Source organism: Amia ocellicauda, chromosome 8 (genome assembly GCF_036373705.1).
Source record: "Amia ocellicauda isolate fAmiCal2 chromosome 8, fAmiCal2.hap1, whole genome shotgun sequence".
In the NCBI taxonomy this organism is placed as follows: Eukaryota; Metazoa; Chordata; class Actinopteri; order Amiiformes; family Amiidae; genus Amia; species Amia ocellicauda.
In genome coordinates this window covers 23,682,560-23,702,868 of record NC_089857.1, presented here as the reverse complement: position 1 = coordinate 23,702,868, position 20,309 = coordinate 23,682,560, and the positions used below count along the sequence as shown (strand labels likewise).

Genomic DNA, 20,309 nt, shown 5'->3' with positions numbered 1-20,309 from the left:
CGAAAGTTCATATTGTACAACAGTAATGCAATAAAGTATATAGCCTAATCAATCCCATACATCTGTGACTACACCAGTAACACTATTGTTTTACTCTCATCAAATGCAACTCACCAAAGCTATATATACTAAAAACTATTATTGAAAGGGGAAAAAAAAACATCGATCTATACCACATTGGGCTGGTTTCACAGAAGCAAATTAGCACTAGTGTTAGACTGCTTCATGTTTTTTTTATATGTTTTATATTGAGTAGTCCTAATCAAGGTCTGTGAAGCCAGCCAATATTGTACAAACAAATATTTGGGTCCCTGAAGAGACCCTAAATAAAATGTTCTGTGAAAGTAAAAATACAATTTAATTTGTTCCTGAACTAGAGAATTGCCTTTCAAGGTAGCAGAGACAGTTAACAGATATCCCTTTACAGTAATTGTAAGGGAAATGGAAGGCTTTAAATGTTTTAGATGATATGGCTTACGTGGTCAGTTTATTCAAAATATATTTAATCAGCACAAAACATATTGGGAACACTATTGTTTACCTAACACCTAACCTGAGCTTATTTTGGGTAAATACTAATCATTATAGTAGTAGTAGTAGTAGTAGTATTAATAAACTATTGGCCTAGACAAAATTCCAGTCATCCAATTACCAAACCTTCAGCTATTTTCTTAAAATTTAATTTTAGGCAATAACACTAACCAGCTGTGAAAAGAGCAGAGGTCTCAACTGGCAACTTCCTTAGCAAACCCATATGGCATGACTTCAGAGACTAATAAAAATGGAATAGCAAAACAGACACGGTGAGAAATACGATAACAGGTCTTGTGATATGTTCATCAAAAGCTGTGCGCAGTTTTTATTGTTGAATTCTAAATTTACATAAAAAAAAGTCCGCCCCTGTCCTAGAACCATTATGAAAGTTTACGCACAAATTCAATATACATCTCATTGTATTTTACATAAAGGATTAATAGTATAGGCATGTAGGTGGCATGACTCCATCAAAAGGCTTAAAAAAAAAAAAGTAATTTCAGAGATAAAAAAAAAAAATCAGAATAAATAAAAGGTGCTAATGTTAGCAGAAAGTAAAATTATATGAGAAAAAAAGTCTGTGTGTAAATGTAAATCTCAGGCTCTCCTGATATGGGGGGGGGGATCTCCACAATACAGAGCTACAAAATATGTGTTTATGCATTTGGGGGAGAGGCAGGGATTCAGGAAATATATATTTAAAAAAAAAAAAAAAAAGATTAATATAATGCAGAGGTCTCTCTGTACAGTGCATAAATGAGTAAAACTACACCTGGTGTTCAAACAGCTTGATATCACTAAAACAATCACAATATAGGAAAAATATGAGAAGCAAGAATTTTTAGTTTTTCCAAATGCTTAGAGTTTCTTCTAGGGTCTTTAAAGTGTTTTATTCCCCACCCCCCCGCAACCTCCTCAAGTCAACCATTCGTGCCTCCCCCCCCCCAGAAAAATAGATCTCCAGCTGATGAGCAGCAGTCTTGAGTGATATACATTGAGGACTAACGGAGAAAAGCAGTCACAGACAGCAATGATACACTGAAGTAAAGACACAGAAGCTTGGCTTAGAAACATGCCGTAATGAACACTTTGCATTGTTTCTCTTTAAGCTACTGCAGGTTTAAAAAAAAAAAAGTGTATATAAATATATATATACACACACACACACAAACATATATATATATATACACATATACACACGCGCACACACACACATATATATATATATATACACGTATATATATATACACACATATATATATAAACACACGCATACATATATATATATATATAAATCTCACTCAATTTGCTCATTTTTGCTAGATCTCTTTCAAAATATTTTTCAAGTAACCCTAAAAAATAGGAAAAGAAAGCTTTGGGATTCCTTTTTTTTCTGTTTTTAATGACAAGGTCATTAAAACTCATGCACGCTGCAAAAAACCTCATGCAGTAGTTACGGTAAACCATCCAAGCAGTTTTTATTCATTAATATTCATAAATACACACAGCAGCTTCATTAGAGACTTTGTTTTCAATTTTTTGTTTCCTCTTCAGTTTGAATGTGGAGTATTTATTAGGAGAGCCTTTTGCATGTCAAGGAACAGGAAGCAGAATCTGCCTCTGGCACTGCTACCTAAGTTTACCTGCTAGAAGTAAAAATTAGTTATGTGGAATTGATTATCTTTTTTTAAACACACACACACACACACACACACATATGCGCATACAAACAAGTATACACATACACACAACCATACAAGTACACATACATACACGCACCTCCTATATATATTACACACACACACATATATGTATGTATATGTGTGTGATACATATACACCTATATACACACACACACGTATATGCATGTATGTGTATATATTATATATATTTTATATATACACACACACACACACATACATACATGCATGCGTGTGTATTATATATATATATATACACACACACACACACATACACATACACTATGTATATATAGATACATACACATACTAGTGTTGGTTGTATGTATGTATGTATGCATGCATGCATATGTGTGTGTGTGTGTGTGCGTGCGTGCGTGCGTGTATAGTTTTTGTTTTTCCTCTCACACTCCTTTATGAATGTACACAATGTAACAAGAGTGACAGACCTGAAATTACAATCACCAAAAACAAACCCAAAATAGTTGTTGTCCACTTTCATTGGCAGTTACAGCACAGAGGACATTGTCTGCGGTGTGGGATGTCATCAAAGAGGAGGTGGCGGAGGCTCGTTTCCTTTATTACTTTCTTTTAAATTTAGGTTTTCTAAAGCAACATCTAAAGGCATAATATCTACACATCCCATAGCACCGAAGTCGGCAAATTCCCCCCGTTCATCCTCGTCCGAGGAGGAACTTTCTTCCCGCATCAAAGTGGACAGAAGAAGCTCCTGTACAAACAGACTGCGATCTGCTCGCTCACTTTCCAGGGACTGACGATCTGCTTCTGACATCTTCGGATCATTTAACCTAAAAAGGACATGAGTAAGGACAAATTAATATTCATATTCCATTTACATACAAACCTTGATATAATTAATTTGGATTAATCTAAAACCAGTAAGAAAAGGCTTAAATGCCTTGTTGTTTACTGATGAAATGTAAAACAGGTTTGGACAAATCAATCTGTTGAGTAATAACATGCATGCACTTCAATATTTTAATTAATTCTCAGACTTTAGACAAGAAGAATTGATCATTAAGGCTTTTGGACTGAAACTTATTTTAAATTGTAACACTTTTGTACATACAGTGGAATGATAGAGGTCATTATTAATTTGCATTACATCTGTTCTTTCAGCAAATCACCTTGTAAGGAGAAACTGGGAATTATGGGTGGCCTGCTGATTGTTTTCCGTGGTGGTTGTGTTTGTAGTTGCTGTGGATTGCGTTATGGTGGTGGTGATGTTGCTTGTGTTTGTGCGCCTTGTTGCGTTACGTGCTGACTCCAGCTGTTGCCGTGCCGCCTGTGCTTGCTGTCTCTCCAGCTGAAGCTGCATCTGCAGTTGCTGCAACTGGGAGGCTGAGGGGCCGGAAGAGTTCAGCTGCCCCCCCGCTGAGCGCCTCACCCCTGACAACTGAGATAAGAGCTCTGCAAAACAATATATATATAAAAAATAAAATATGCATATATACTATATATAATATATACTTGAAAATTGGTAAACCATAAGCAACATGCAGAAATAACATTGGGCAAAGAGGGGGGAAAAAGAAAATTGCTTTTCAATCATAAATTGAAAGATTCCCTACTGGCAACCTATGGATGGCATTGTGAGCATCTCTCGAACGGGTGTTTGTGACTGATAAAACTAAATTCAATAACTAAACCTATCCAATATATGAAGTTGGGTTGGAGTAGGATGTAGGATATTGACACTTATTATATATTTCTTGGCAGACACCCTGAACCAGAGTGACTTAAAATTGTTATAATCACATCAGTATTGAACGGTTGTCCCTTTTGTCATTCAGTTTATCCAATTTAATTGCAGGGTTGGAAACTAATGCTAGTCCGATAGCCCAAGGATAGTGAATTTTTGGAGGGACTACCTAAATTATCACTAGTCCTCATGGCGAGTGGAATCTGAGGAATTTTGATCGTTATTTGTCAGGAAAAAGACCCTTCTCGATAAGTGAATAGGTAAACTTTCCACCATTCGACAAATTGTTGAGGATATCAGACTGATTTGGTGCAATTATTTATTTTTTACGTAGTGGCACTTTTCATCGAGCGGGCCACGGGACTCCCTTTCACCACCGGCGCAGCCCAGATTTGTCCGTGGAAGAAATATATATTGTTAACCCTCCAAGAACGATTCAGGAGGATCCACCCAAAAATCGGGCATCAATTACAAAGTATTAATTATCTGAGAAACAATTTGAGATAAAGACGTGCGGTCTTTTAAGCTGTGTAGCTGAGATTCTACTGAAAAGAACCATGTGCAGTTTGTTTACATCGCATACTTCCTGGCTTCAATGCACAATGCAGCACATGGGTCTGGAATTGCCCAATGGAGAGGATGTTACTGTGTGTATCATGTTCCATGGAGATCTGACTATACATTTCAATACCTAAGGCTTTAAAAAGCATGTTCTAAGTTTCAAAACTGTTCACTATTAGTGTGTGGCGTGCAATCAATAATAAAAAATAAAAAAAACTAATTGAGTTTTTTTTATTTTTACTTTTACACATTTTCCACTCAAATACTACATTATAAGTACATTATACATGCATATAACTTTTAGTGCATTCCTCAAGGTGCTCGTGCTGCTGTTCCATGAAGGACTAGTAAAAATTGCTGGAGACTAGTAGTTTTATGAACCTACTAGTCCTTGGGACTAGCACTAAGTTTGAGTTAGTTTCTTACCCTGTAATGGTATATATTATTTTAGTCATTAACAGTCAGTGTAGCAGTTTCATAATACAGAGTTGTTTGTATCTTTTGAACTTGTTTGTATCTGATCTATTGTAATTAATTGATCTGCACAAGTCAAACATCTTACAAAAGTGATTTTCTTGGAGAAATGCAACTCTTACTATATAATTGCATTTCACCATAAAAATGGAATGACTGGAAGTGATGCAAGTATGAGTGTGTGAATGCCACAGGCATCTTACAGGATGGGGGACTGGGGGCAACGTAGGCTGAAGCATTTCTGTGTAGTGAGGTTGTCACATCACCACTGTTCAAGGGCCACAACAGGAGCTGATACACTACATATGATGAAATTTTGTAAAATGGCAAATATGCACAAACAACACGTAAACAACTTCTATGCCAACTTGCCATCTATTTACAGATAATAAAAATGTCTTAGAACTATCAATATCTATGATCAAAGGACCTGGATTACCATTATTATTACATTATTTTAGTGAACTTCTGCTTTGCACCAATATGCTCCCATATCGCATGGGGAGGAGTTCTTCTGAACACAATTCATTTTCTTGAATTCTTCTTTACTTACCAGCTATAGGATCCATGGCTTCCCTATTGCTTGGAGAATATGATGAGCTCTGTGAGGATGAGAGTCCACCAGTGGAACTGCTAGTAAAGTGCATGTTTGATCTGCGGGCACGAGGACCTCCCAAGCCCCGCCCAGGGTGAAACATCCTACGTACGTGTCGAACACCACTGGATTCATCATAAGCACATCATTAAGGAAAGGAACATCTCAGCTGGCAATGTTTAAGTTCCGTTTGTGCAAGCAGTCAGCCTTTCAAATATGATAACTTGTACAGGAGACTATTTCCCTTATACTTGGGGAAGATGACACAATCACAGTTTCAGAATCAGCGAGATGGAAACTGCTTTTGTGTATGAAACTAAAACTGTTCATAGCGGTCTTGTAAAAAATGATTAGGATAAAACAGGTTAGAATTACATAGCAGTTTCACACCCGATGCAAAGCATCATTTATCAGAATAGAAAGATCCTGTCGATATTCCAAGATTTAAAAATATTACAATGAAAGAAATAACTAATGTACTTCAGGACATTTAAGCGTAGCCACATCTCATCCGATGGCAATATCACCTGCATTGTTACATTCTTGAAATAAACAATTTCTACTTGTTTAGCTGTTGCTAATGGAGCTGCTCCAGACTTCCCATGCATGATAGTATCATCTTGCCAAAACAACCCGAGTTATAAAACCTGTGGATTCTCCTCTAATGCATTGGCTCTGCCTTCCATTAATATTTACAAGGTTACAGCTTCCTTCCGCATTTGAAGGGCTCCTGCAACACCGCTAGGCTCAATAAATCACACAAAGCCTCATTGATTGAACAAGACAATCCTGTCGATTTACAATGTTCCTACATCAAAATGTTTTAATGAGAAAAAACTTATGTGCATGGACGCCATTGTCCAAAAAATACTTTTGGAAGCCATACTATAAAAGGTTAAACAGATGGTCATCTGTTAAGTGTCGTTTCTGATAGGTGACATAAGACTTGCATGTTTTATTCTAAATGTATTATTGGATCTTTATATTATGTTGTGCAGTGGCGTTTTGTTATGCACTACAATTACATAATATTCCTCGCCTTTAAAAAAAATTCATACAATTCATACAAAGTGTCCCCAGTCTTTCCAGAATGATTCCTCAGTGTTTAAACATTTAAGAATACATCATGTCTCAATCACTAAACTTCGAGAGGACAATAATATATTCCAGTACATGTTCAGTGAATGACGGACTACTTAAGTTTTCAAAGCAGGCAAATCTGTATTTGCAATAATAAACAATACTGCAGTCATCTGAAATATAGGCTTCTCTTTCCTTCACATTTTACAGTGAATAACAATGAGGTATAATCCTAATTAGACCAAGTCAGTGTTAAGTATAGAAACACTCCTTTACTCTTATGAAATGAGAGGTTGTATCAGACAAAGCACCTATTAAAATAAGGTAGCTTCAGACCAGTGTTGGTGATCTAAGCAGAGAGCAAGTTTTAACCACAGAAGTTTTTACAGATTTGCATATTTATAAATCATGTCGAATTGAGCTTTAGAATGAAGAGATTTACACAAGAACATGATGCCCATATCAGAACATCGGGCATTTGGTGATGGCTTCATGGGGACATGACCTTGCTTCCTCACTGTAGACAGAAAAGCTTTCTAACACTATACACTGTGTAACAGTAAATAAACATACCGGTAATAAGCAGAGGAAAACCACAAACACATTAAGGTGGCTTCAATGCAGTGTTTTATATCCTGCTTCAATTTCAGGGTACCAATGCAGAGCACAGCCTTCAATTGCAACTATCGCCCAACTATCAGTCACCCCTACTGAAACAATTATATACTTAATTCAAAGGATATTAAATCTCTAGGTGCTCTGTGTTCAAGTGTAAGATGAGCTGCAAAATCATCTGTGACGTGATTGGGGTCACCTCCAGGTAATGCTGCACATATTGGACAGATCTATCATAAAAAATAAAAGGGGGGGGGGAAAGGTAAGATCAGAATGTAGTCTTGACATTAAAAATTGCTATATTTTAGTAACATTCCACTTTAAAACGTTTTCCTACTTTTTAGGATTTAAAAATATTTCCATAAAGTAAGGGTAAGACTTTCAAAAGTTAAAATTTCCTTCATGAACAGTATGAATATAATCAATTCCCAACTTAAACCACCTGAAAGATGGAAATGAAAAGATTGTTTCTACGGACTCAATATTACCACCATTTGTACCTTTAAATTTAACAAAGTCCAGTGGAATGTGGATGTATTTTAAGTGTTATTTATACATATAACTCTTCTGGCATAATACAGAAGATTGTGATAAGTGCATAAAGTCAAAAACCCATTTTAATTGGAATGAAGGAATTAACACTTCTGCCAAGTAATAATTAGCCAATTTAGCCCATAAAAATGCAAGCAAAAATATACATTTACTATGTATTTCTTAGCAGACGCCCTTGTCAGCAATGATAGTGCCATCTAGTGGACTATCTTGAGTACTGTACTTGATTTGTATACAGTAAACTGTAAAGTACAGCAAGCTATAGTGTCTGAAAAGTTACTCCAAACATTTCAAGTGGTAATGTTCCTAAAGTAAAGGCTATATTAATAAATGCATTTAACTGAATCGAAGCTTACAGATTAATTATGTTTTTTGTAATAGAGTAAAATGTATTCACCTGTAACACAAATGATAATGGCTGAATTAAGCACAGAACAAGCAAAAATTGCATCAAGATACTTAAGGCCGTGTGTCCACCAAAGCGTTTTCCGCAGCTGAAAGCGCCGGCTGCGAGGCTTCAGAGCTCTGGAGGCGCAGCGCTGTTTCAGTGCAAGTCATGTGTTGAAGTGCCTGATGTCGCAGGTAGTTTGTGTTGCTAACAAATACTGACTGTACAATGTCGGCACAAGGCAGAGGGAAGACTGAAGCGCGGAGAGAGAGAGGACAGACGACCAGAAAAAAACGCTCAGCGTGAAAAAGACGCTCAGCGCCACGTCCCGCTGCCGGTGCGTTAAAAACGTGGCGCTGCCATTGCAAACAATTGATAAACACGCCGACCTCAGGAAAAAACGCTTTGGTAAGTTTGGGTAAAACGCAGCCCTCGTCACTGTCACTTTGTACCCAGCCGTCCAATCACAGCGGAGGAGGGGCGGGACAAACACCACACCGACTGTTCGTCTGTCCTCTCTCTACGCGCTTCAGCCTTCCGTTCATCCAGAGCCTGGGCCTGAGCAATTACTCTACCTTGTGCCCACATTTTTACATTGTGTATTTGTTAGCAACACAAACTATCTGCGACATTAGGTACTTCAACACATGACTTCCGCGGATATTCCGTATCATAGCACTGAAACAGCGCTGCGCCTGCAAAGCGCTCACAAGCGCTCCCAGCTGGGGCTTACAGAAGAGCGCCCGGCATTTTCAGCTGCACAAAATGCTTTATTGGACACAGGGCCTTAGTGTGGAAAATCACTAGTTAATTGAGAGGCTTTATATTGAAACTTAAAATATAAAGATTTGCGAGAAAACGATTGCGCAGTAAATAGACCTAGGATTTACATTTGAAATGTCCTGCATAACTGTGCTACTTTTCCATTCTGAAATGTTTGCCATTTTGTAGCTTTCACTACAGAACACAAATTAAAATAGTACATTTTAAAAATCTGCCTTACATGTGAGTGGTGGACCTAAGAAAACAATGTCAACAAATGTCAATGTATTTTAGTTATAATCATACAGATTAAAACAGTATAGCTACAAAGTATAACAAGTACTTTGAATGGAATATTGACTGGCAGAGATTTAAGAACATTTAACAAAAGTTCCTTGTTGTCTTGCTAAAAAGTTGAAAGACTGACAGAGGACAATCAGACTTCAAATAGAGTATTTAACTATGCATTGATTAAGCACTACAACATTATTATTTAACAGGATGCTGGTAAAAATTTTGAACCAGGTACGCATATTGAAGGCAACAAATTGTTAAATGTGCTTTCACCTGTGGAATTAATTACAGCCACTGTACAAGCTGTAGTCCAGGTATTGGTCACATTCACGAAGCAGCAACAAAACAGTGTATGAACCAAGACTAAAACCAAAAGTTTCATTCATATTGGTTTCATTTCATAATTTTACTATAATGCCATCTTATATATATATGAATTCTAAATTCAAATGGGAATTGTACTTTACTGTAAATTCCTACACAATAGGATGGCCCATTCCCCTAGTATACATACCACTTCTGTAGAGGTTTCTGCATGTTCTGAAGTAACGTGTTCTTGTAGGGAAGTTTCTGTATACCCCATTTTCCCACAATAAGGACACGTAAAAGACTGTGGTTGCTCTACTGAGAAAGCTTCTCCACCATAATACAAATCTGAAGGAAGAAAGGAGATGGAAGACAATTAAAAGATCTGTCACACAACACTCCAAAAAGAAAAAGTATAGTATTTGTTATAGTATCATGGAAAGGTTAGAGTTTTCTTCCAACACAGGCTTCGCTAGAAATAAGCACATTAACACAAGACAGTGTGCTAAGGTACCCATCTTCATTTGTATTCCCAGCAGCAGAAACTGGAATGGTAGATAATTTAGATTATGAACAGTTCAATAAAAGGACAAAACACTTGGAATCACACTTACAACTAATTTATATACATATATTTCAATTTAAATAAATGATATATATGTATACATGTGTGCATAGTACATATGCACAGATGTATTCTATATATGATGGGATGGAAAACTAAATATTCTGGATGAGTATTGATTTGGTATAAACAGAAGAAAAGTAAAGGGGAAAGGAGTAAAGGAAATGTACTTTTCAAATAGTTTAATCTAAAATCAACCTTTTTCAAATATTTATTTTTAAATAAATGATTTACTTAAATTTGCAGTTTGCTAAGCTATGGTACATAATGTTTCAAGTACATCATTTATTCAGTTCAGTTCTTCAGACCTGTAATCTTGTTCATTTAATTTCATTGTATCTAAGGAGTACAAGATTCTTTGTTGTGGTTTCCTGTTCCAAGACATCCACCGAATTAATCAAAATCAAAAGAATAAGTGCCCTGAAACTATCTGTAACAGCAAACTAGGGTCATTTCAAGTGTCAAGTTTCAGTGAATGAAATGAACATCATTTGAATTGACTCTCTGACCTAAACTAAATCAAGTAAGTAAAATTAATTGTACTGCATCATTAGCTCACTTTACCAAGGTGCCTAGTATAAGCAGATTTGACTATATTACAATATACATTTTTTATGTTTTATAATAGCACATAAAATTACCCATACCTACTTCACACTGATAACGCAATACAAAATATTTTCAAAGAAACTCTGAAAAGACTCAATTACGTAAGTTACATAATTCAAACCCTGATCAGCAACCCTGATCAGTTTGATTGGTTACATCGTGTGTTATGGTCTTTCTTGACTTAATCAGTGGGTTAACTGGACTTAAAAATAAATCTGTTTGTGTAAATGTACCGTTAAACACTGATTTTCAAGGCAGCAATCACATAGTGATATAACACACCAACCATGCAGACTACATGTAGTAACTTCATTGCCTTCATTATTTATTTATTTATTTATTGGCAGACGCCCTTTTCCAGGGCAATTTACAAATAAGAGCAATACAAAGTGCAAAACTACAGTACAGTTCAAAGCATAATGCAATTTACAATTTACACACGTGTATAGGAAATATACAGTAAACAATACAATGTAGTCACATGTGTGTTATTGTATGCGTTATGCTGCCATTTCTTATACGCATTAATCATGTAAAATGTAAATATCTGGCGTTTTATTAATACAAAACGAACCGAGCGCACTTGATTATTGCAAAATGATCCGAGTCCTGAGAAAACATGGATGTGAATCACAAAAATGAACCCGAGTTACGAACTGAGCACGTTTGTACACAAGGCAAGTGACCGATACATTGTTTCAAAGTAAACAAACAAACTATTTAGTTTGAAACGGACCCAGTGTGAGGGGGTAACATGTTTGCTTGTATAGAGAATATATTTTGTACGATTTATTGGTACATAACTTCTGACGTGTGACAAAAGTTAGCAATACATACGCCAAACTGTTGGTTCATCAATAACACTTCAACATCCACCATTTCTAAGAACCCGGTCCATTTCTCGTTACAGTCACAAGTTCTTGTTCAAAGGTGGCTCAACCTTGTCGTGTTGTGGTTGCAAAAATGCGCCCCTATTCTGATTGGTTACAGAGTCGACACGCAAGGACACGCTGAATTTGCCGGCAATCATTTTCCTGCTACATTCACACAGAAACGTTGCCGGCAAAATTGCCGGCAATTTTTTCAGTGTGAATGGGGTTATAGAGAAACACGGATCAGGAGATTGTTTTCGAAGATTTACTTTTAAATTACTTAATACAGTGAATACCATCATTAAGAAGTGGAATCTGCTTAATACCACCCAGCCACTACCCAGATCTGGTCTCCCTACCTAACTGAGCAACTGGACAAGCAGAAAACTGGTCAGGCATGCCACCGTGAAACCAACATTGACTTGCAAACGTGCAAAATTCAATGTCTGAGATTAATCTGTGTTCATATATCAACAATTTCAAAATTTGAAAATGATAAATTACAGCCAGGTGAAGCGATGCTAAATTGTGCAGGGTATGATAAAAGGACAGTCACACTATTGCCGTAAAATGAGGTTATTTGTACACAAAAAGTGCACTGAACAATTACAATGTGCCCATAACATTGAGTAACTGTCACTACAAATATTGCAGGCTTCTCTGACAGAAATGTAATATTGAATATATATTTGAAAAGCTTTCTAAACTAGTATATTATTTGTAGACATGTAACAGGTATGGTACAAGCATTCAAACAATATCCAATCAAAGGTTGCTAAATGTATGAAAATTGTAGTAAATAATCTTGCTAAGTGACACAGCAACCCCCAAAATGCATATAAAACCATGAACTGTGCTTGCATGGAGTATTCGATATGGCCACTTGTTAGTTTTCTAGAGAATTTAAGAGATGTCTCCAAGTAAAATACAATTGTCTCTGGATGAATAATTTGTTAAATTTTATTTCTCCCAATATACTATTTAATATTTGAATTTATAAGTCTGAGCCAGGTATTTCACAATGTTATTTTAAGGTCCCAATTTCTGGAACTGCACCTGCACAAGGACAGGCACTAAGACTGCTGAATACAAAACTGCTACAAGTTAATACCTACAAGTGATAAAATCCCAAAACTTACATAAGCACAGTTGAGAACATGACAAACAAACCAAAAACAAACCAAAAATAAATCAGAATGTCAAAATTCCTAAGATAATTTAAAATGCCTAAAGATAAAGATGGTAGAAAGCTGTCCTGCAAAGTGATGTTGGATTAAACATGTAAACGATCCTCATTATCTTTCACATACTTTAAGGAAATTAGAATTGTATTTATAGCAATAATTCAGATGTAACAGTTTGCATGTCAAATTGTCATAGTCCACTGTTGGTACAGCTGTCTGATGTGACATTTACATTAGAGACTACCTTATGCATTCCAGTAGTTTCACACAATCCCCTTTCCTGACAAAGGTTGAAAGTTCTCAAAGTCCTGGTACTTCACATTTGTATTCTCAAAAGACAGGTAATTTGACCATTTAACAATACAATTGTTGAGCTTAACCTAGACTGGGATTCACCCAGGTGAATGCTACATTACAGTGGTGGATGAGGTGGGTCCCCTCCTAATTGTATTTGGGGGAAAAAGGTACTATAAAAAGCAGACATTTCTGCCCTGCAATTTCACTGCTTTAGATTAATTAAAGTGTCTTCATTAGCAGTATTATGCTATGTGCTTGAAAAACAACCAAACAATTTTTATCAGTGGAGGGAATGTTGCGGTGCGCAGGCTGCATGCAGCACTAAGAGCATCCACTTGCATGAGCACCGCCCCCGCCAACCCCCAAAAAATAAAAGAATAAAGTAGTATATTTAAGATAACTGCTTATTTTGCATCAATGTGTTACTCCTTTAATATGCATGTACATAGTTGATATGTATTAATTGCATTATATTGATATTTTTTTAATTAAAATGTAGCATTTGTGGCTTGTAATTGTGGTAAAAGGGGTCTTGTGGCCCAGGCAGTTATTTGACACCCAGACCTGCGCTCACTGATTAATTTAGGTTGCTCACCACTGATCTATATAGACAAGATGGGCACCTCCCCTTTTCTTCCAATCATGCTGAAGTGTAACATTATTGCTTGCAAGGAGTTCTAGTTGCAATTTCCCCTCTATTTATGGAATATAAATCTTGCCTCATTTCATTTTCCAAAAGCTTTTATAACAAGTGCAATTTTCACATTGCAACTGGATTTCATTAGAGACACCCTTCTTTACCAAAATATGGGTTATTTCTGTTTTCACTTGGCCTGCCAAGCACTCTTACTGATGTGCTGTCAGCCACTGGAGTTCCTTGCAATCCATAATGCCATGCTTAAGCATGGACAGGAGTTTCAATGTTAAATTGGTGGAGATGACTAGCTTGTCTGTGTCTTTAATCTAACCATTGCTGCCATCTTCCAAACACTCTCTTTAGGAAGGGCCTGTGAAGAATTAATCATGCTTTACTGAGGTCTTTCTGATCTACTCAACAAACATCTAGGTACTTGCATAATATGAATGCAACTACAATTTAGAGATCTATTTCTGGGTGCGTTTGCTTTCAAAACAAAGTAATTTACATTATGGCTGGTTTAATTCTGCACCAGACAAAATACATATTTAAATGTGGTAGAAAAGTTGGACTGAAATGATTATACATGCAGACAATTTACCAAGAGGTCTCTAAATTAAAGGCACAAACATCTGGATACCTACCAAAATCTACTCTTGTTAATATACACTGCATAGGATGCTCTGTTGTGTGTCTTGTGGTGGTTGCTCCGCTCTCGTAACACGATGCACACAAGTCGTAGTCGTAGCAAATTAAACACTTGTATCTGCGACCTCTAAAGTTTCCTTTTAAACATGCATCACAGCTGACACCTGCAAAACAAAACAAAGAAACCAGTTAGCATACATTCAGAAGCTTAAAAATCTCAATATATAGATCATATCTAAACTCTGTAATAACATATGCATCCATAGGCCTACAACAGACATGCAGTGTCTCAAATCTGAATCATAACATCTTGTTTGAAGGAATAAACCAAGGGACTGCATTCCTTATAGCGATAAAAAATATATATATTGCTAATTTTCAGTTTTATCTACTTTGCAGGTGCCACATGAATATTGCTTTCAGAATCATAAGTTTTGCTTTAGTGTGCATGTCACAGATATGACATGACAAAAGTATAACTCAGAGAATGGGGATTAATATGAGTGTGCAACTAAGTTGGATTCCGGTTTCACAATAATTCTACAGAAGACCTAACTTGAAATTTTATATTTCTAGATTGACTAACCCCTCCAACCTAGAAAAATATGTATTCCAAATATTCAACAGAGCTTAAATATCCAGCCTGGTTTGATACCTGACCAGTAACTTCTACTATACAAAAATAAGCAAAAGCAAAATCTTGACGCTCTGGTTGAATTTACATGGAATGACCCTGTATTAATAAAATCTACCTTTTAAATGTTATATAATATGCGTGTATTATGCAAAGTTCAACAGCGTAACAAGAAACAAACATGTACTGCATTATAATTTAGAATGTGATTATGTCTAATGCCTACTATTATTTTTACCGTTTCATGCAGGAATCTTTGTGGCATGTTACGAACGCAAGATGATTATTTTTCCTAAGCCTAATGGTGCTTCACAGTCTCAGTGCTTTCTAAATATATAAATAAAATAAGTCTAACTGCCTGATTTTATTTTCCATTTGTGAATGAATGGTTAAAACACTCATTTTAATTATTTGCTTAGGACTAGCTTTCAAGTCTGACTGCTAAAATTTATTAATTGACATCTTGCTAGTTGAAAACGTATCTTCTAATATGCTTTTTACTTTTACTACAAAACTGCAGAATGTGTGACAATAAAATGGTCCTGCAAAGAAGAAATTAAAACATTATTTCTGTAGTTTACTTGGGCTAAGCAGTTTGTTTCCACTTTGAAGGCAGCCTCATCTCTTACTTTTGTTATAAATGTATTGCAAAAGCATACAACTATAAGAGACATCTGATTGAGCATGACAATGTGTGACAGCTTCAGACATGTCTAGATTAAATGGCTATTGTCTCAGAAGGTATATAGAAACAGTAATTGTGATCTGAAACCTTGGATGGTTTCAATAGATTAGGATTCCTAATGTAGCAGATCTATATTACTGATCCAAATAAAGGCTTTTGTATCATTCAAGAGGCCCTCCAGTTGTAGTCTGTAAATGTCAAGTATCAAAACAATTAAAATGCAATGGATTCAAAGAAAAAGAACAACTATTGATGGATTGTAAAATAAAACAACGTGGGGAGGGGGGGGAAATTACCAGTAGAAAGTATATATTTTTTAAATAGATTAAAAATGCATAATTGTGCATAAAGCTTAAGACAGTTTTCCACAAACCAGCTAGCAGTGTTCATGGCTGCTGCAGATTGCCTTTACAAAAAGGTCAGTGTCTATATATTGAGCAAGAAAGCAATTCTACTGCCTTGAACGATATAGGTCATGTTAATACTTTTCTATAGTTTTGAAAAATATCTTGATTACAAAAAAGGAATCTAGTACTTGTAACCCATTTTAAATCACTCCAGAGGAATGAAGGAGACAAAACTATTGAATATTCCAAGCTTTATAAGGTCACGAGAACGTAATTTTTTTCAAGAATTGAACATGTTTAGCCTAGACCTATTTTATATCAGATTAATGATGCGTCATCACATTACAATATATATGCATGTTAAAACATTGGCTAATATGCAAAAATCCACAAAAGCTTTGACTAAAACTAGACTTGTCATAGATTAAAAACTATGGGCTGCAATCTCTAAAGGTTCTAATGTGACAATAGAATATAGAATAGAATTAAAATTAAAACTTAATAAAGGGGGACAATATTCTATAAACAGACTTTTTATATACACTCACCTAAAGGATTATTAGGAACACCATACTAATACTGTGTTTGACCCCCTTTCGCCTTCAGAACTGCCTTAATTCTACGTGGCATTGATTCAACAAGGTGCTGAAAGCATTCTTTAGAAATGTTGGCCCATATTGATAGGATAGCATCTTGCAGTTGATGGAGATTTGTGGGATGCACATCCAGGGCACGAAGCTCCCGTTCCACCACATCCCAAAGATGCTCTATTGGGTTGAGATCTGGTGACTGTGGGGGCCAGTTTAGTACAGTGAACTCATTGTCATGTTCAAGAAACCAATTTGAAATGATTCGACCTTTGTGACATGGTGCATTATCCTGCTGGAAGTAGCCATCAGAGGATGGGTACATGGTGGTCATAAAGGGATGGACATGGTCAGAAACAATGCTCAGGTAGGCTGTGGCATTTAAACCATGCCCAATTGGCACTAAGGGGCCTATAGTGTGCCAAGAAAACATCCCCCACACCATTACACCACCACCACCAGCCTGCACAGTGGTAACAAGGCATGATGGATCCATGTTCTCATTCTGTTTACGCCAAATTCTGACTCTACCATCTGAATGTCTCAACAGAAATCGAGACTCATCAGACCAGGCAACATTTTTCCAGTCTTCAACTGTCCAATTTTGGTGAGCTTGTGCAAATTGTAGCCTCTTTTTCCTATTTGTAGTGGAGATGAGTGGTACCCGGTGGGGTCTTCTGCTGTTGTAGCCCATCCGCCTCAAGGTTGTACGTGTTGTGGCTTCACAAATGCTTTGCTGCATACCTCGGTTGTAACGAGTGGTTATTTCAGTCAAAGTTGCTCTTCTATCAGCTTGAATCAGTCGGCCCATTCTCCTGTGACCTCTAGCATCAACAAGGCATTTTCGCCCACAGGACTGCCGCATACTGGATGTTTTTCCCTTTTCACACCATTCTTTGTAAACCCTAGAAATGGTTGTGCGTGAAAATCCCAGTAACTGAGCAGATTGTGAAATACTCAGACCGGCCCGTCTGGCACCAACAACCATGCCACGCTCAAAATTGCTTAAATCACCTTTCTTTCCCATTCAGACATTCAGTTTGGAGTTCAGGAGATTGTCTTGACCAGGACCACACCCCTAAATGCATTGAAGCAACTGCCATGTGATTGGTTGGTTAGATAATTGCATTAATGAGAAATTGAACAGGTGTTCCTAATAATCCTTTAGGTGAGTGTACATTAGTAACTATATAAACAATTATTTAACAATTTTAAAGACACTTGAATGCATCATGGCATAAATGACTATTGAACTACATTTAAATGTTATGAAAGCAAATAGATTTCAAATAAAGAAATAAGATTAACTACTAAAAGCAAAATCAAAAACATTTTATAATTGTGGGGAAGGTGGTTAGAAATGTACCAAAATATGATAATCCAAGGTCAGAAAATAGTCACACTATTTCATTTCATTCTATGTAATGAATTTGGGTTCATTTCCGAGATACAAATGCAAAAGAAAGCGGAACTACAGGTTGAATACATCCAATTCAGGTCATAGATGATATAGCCTAGATTATGCCAGTGGTTCTCAATATTTTGTTACGGAAGGCACACCTAGACACTTTAAAAATTATCCTGAGGCAGACCACATCATATAATCTTATATCTGTACTTTAATCACAGATAGTAATTGCTTTTATATTACTAACTATAGATAGGCAATCAGTGCACCCTGAAGATTAAACTAATAAAAACAATTGTGTGATCCTCATTAAGTCTGTTATGAAAGGTATATTTATTTAAAAAACATCCTATAGCTTTGTTGAGGATATCTTGTATCTTGTTGCATTTGTGATTCAGTATGTGATTGTAAGTTTTCCAAATGAATAGAATATAGTTGAAATACCTGTGGAATGAACTCTATGCCAATTGCCAAATGGTAGTTTGTTGAAAATGTTGTTGAAATCTGTGCGGAGACCAATATTCCACTGGAGAATAAAAAATTAAGCGCTGACTTTTGTTACAAAATTAATGGTAATTCCAATGTTAATACTACATTTATGAATAACATTATATGGAACTTTATCATACAAGCATTACCTCTTATTTTGAAGCTAACTGTAAACTAGTAAAAACCACAATGTAAAATAACCATACATTTATTGAATTTTGCAGATATCTGTATTTTCCAATACTAGACTCTACATCCCAAAAGGTTGCTAGTAACCTATACATCCAGTGGTCTCCAACCCTGGTCCTGGAGACCCCCTATTCAGCAGGTTTTAGAGATCACCCTTCTATCACCAATTTATAAACAGCTGAAAGTATTTAATTCAAAACAATTAAGCAGGAGATTTAGTCAATTCAGTTATTAAGAAACCATTGGAACAATCATCTGAATCCCTTCAGCCCCTGGAGTCAAGAAATCCCTTGGCTGAGTTGCTTATTTGATTAATAACTCCCATGTGTTCCCAGTATTAAGAAATTGGTGATTGATGGTGACCTATAAGATGAAGTTGATTGGGGCTCTCCAGGACCAGGGTTGGAGATCACTTATATACATTGTTCCTTCCTATGCTTTTACAGAACATTTGTTACTTGCAATAACGCTTAACATTTTTTCTTATTGGTCAATATAACTAAGAATTTCCCCAAACAGCCAGTGTGGCCCAGTAACATGTACACATGCAACACTGACTGCAAACAGATCTTTCTAATTTCAACATTAAGTAATGTTCCTTACAAAAATGTTACTAAACATTCAAAAGCTACAACGAGGATGTAATACCAAGTCTGCCACATGCACTTCAGAACTGTGGTGTTGAATATTCTAGAAAAATATTTTTAAGTGATTTTAAGTGAAACTTTCATAAACATTTTCATATTTTGCACATTAAATAGTATATCTTAATTAGTATATTATCAACAATATGTAGGTCTGCATTTAATGTATTGTGCTTTTTGGTTGTTTTAATAGAATTTGCAGAGTAACTGGGTAGCTGTATTGATGTTGGTACCAGACTCCAGAAGCCTACTAACTTCAATTGCCAGACATGCTGTGAGGATTACCAGGCCCAGTTTGAGATTGCAGCCCATATCAGCAGCTGGAAAGATATGCAGAAGGTCTGCAACATCACAGTCAGCCTAAAGGACCCAACTATGACTGTTCTAAGCAACCCTCCAACAGAGCATAAGACCTAAAGAACCCATCAGGAAGCTTTGGCTACACAAATCAGACTGAGTTGTCTAGAACAAAGCTGAAAGCTTCCTGCAAGTCCAATTTAATCCACCCCCGGTTATCCGGTTTAACTTACATCTGGACTTAGTGCCTTTTCCCAGGAGGTAACCTGCTTTTAGTGTGAGGACTGCCTGTAGATTTCTAAAGATTATAAATTAGGTATATAATATAGAACACCTGGTTTATGAATGGTACAATTTTTACTTGTTTTGTTGTGACCATTTTGGGCATAAATCTGCATTTACCACAAAATGGAAATGGAAATGGATCGTTTCCATAAAAGTAAACATTTAATACCTTAAAAATACAACAATAAAAAAGTACAACAAAATATCTGCGCTTGGAATCAAACATGCAATGCAATAATTTTGACATGTTTTCCGTATTAAACCCAGGGGTGCTTGCTTGTCTGTCTG

The 20,309-nt window shown here is 36.2% G+C and overlaps 1 protein-coding gene across 1 annotated transcript in view; it reads right to left on the bottom strand.

The window, feature by feature from the left end:
- Positions 1-831: 831 nt before the first annotated feature.
- kcmf1 (potassium channel modulatory factor 1) overlaps positions 832-20,309 on the bottom strand; it is a 30,859-nt gene continuing 11,381 nt past the window's right edge. The window contains exons 2-7 of the mRNA XM_066710744.1: positions 14,453-14,620; positions 9,793-9,932; positions 7,411-7,512; positions 5,546-5,723; positions 3,383-3,665; positions 832-3,043 (exon numbers count right to left, since the gene is read on the bottom strand). Coding sequence (XP_066566841.1) covers positions 2,782-3,043; positions 3,383-3,665; positions 5,546-5,723; positions 7,411-7,512; positions 9,793-9,932; positions 14,453-14,620 — 1,133 coding nt within the window. The 3' untranslated portion in view covers positions 832-2,781. The remainder of the gene's footprint in view (positions 3,044-3,382; positions 3,666-5,545; positions 5,724-7,410; positions 7,513-9,792; positions 9,933-14,452; positions 14,621-20,309) is intronic.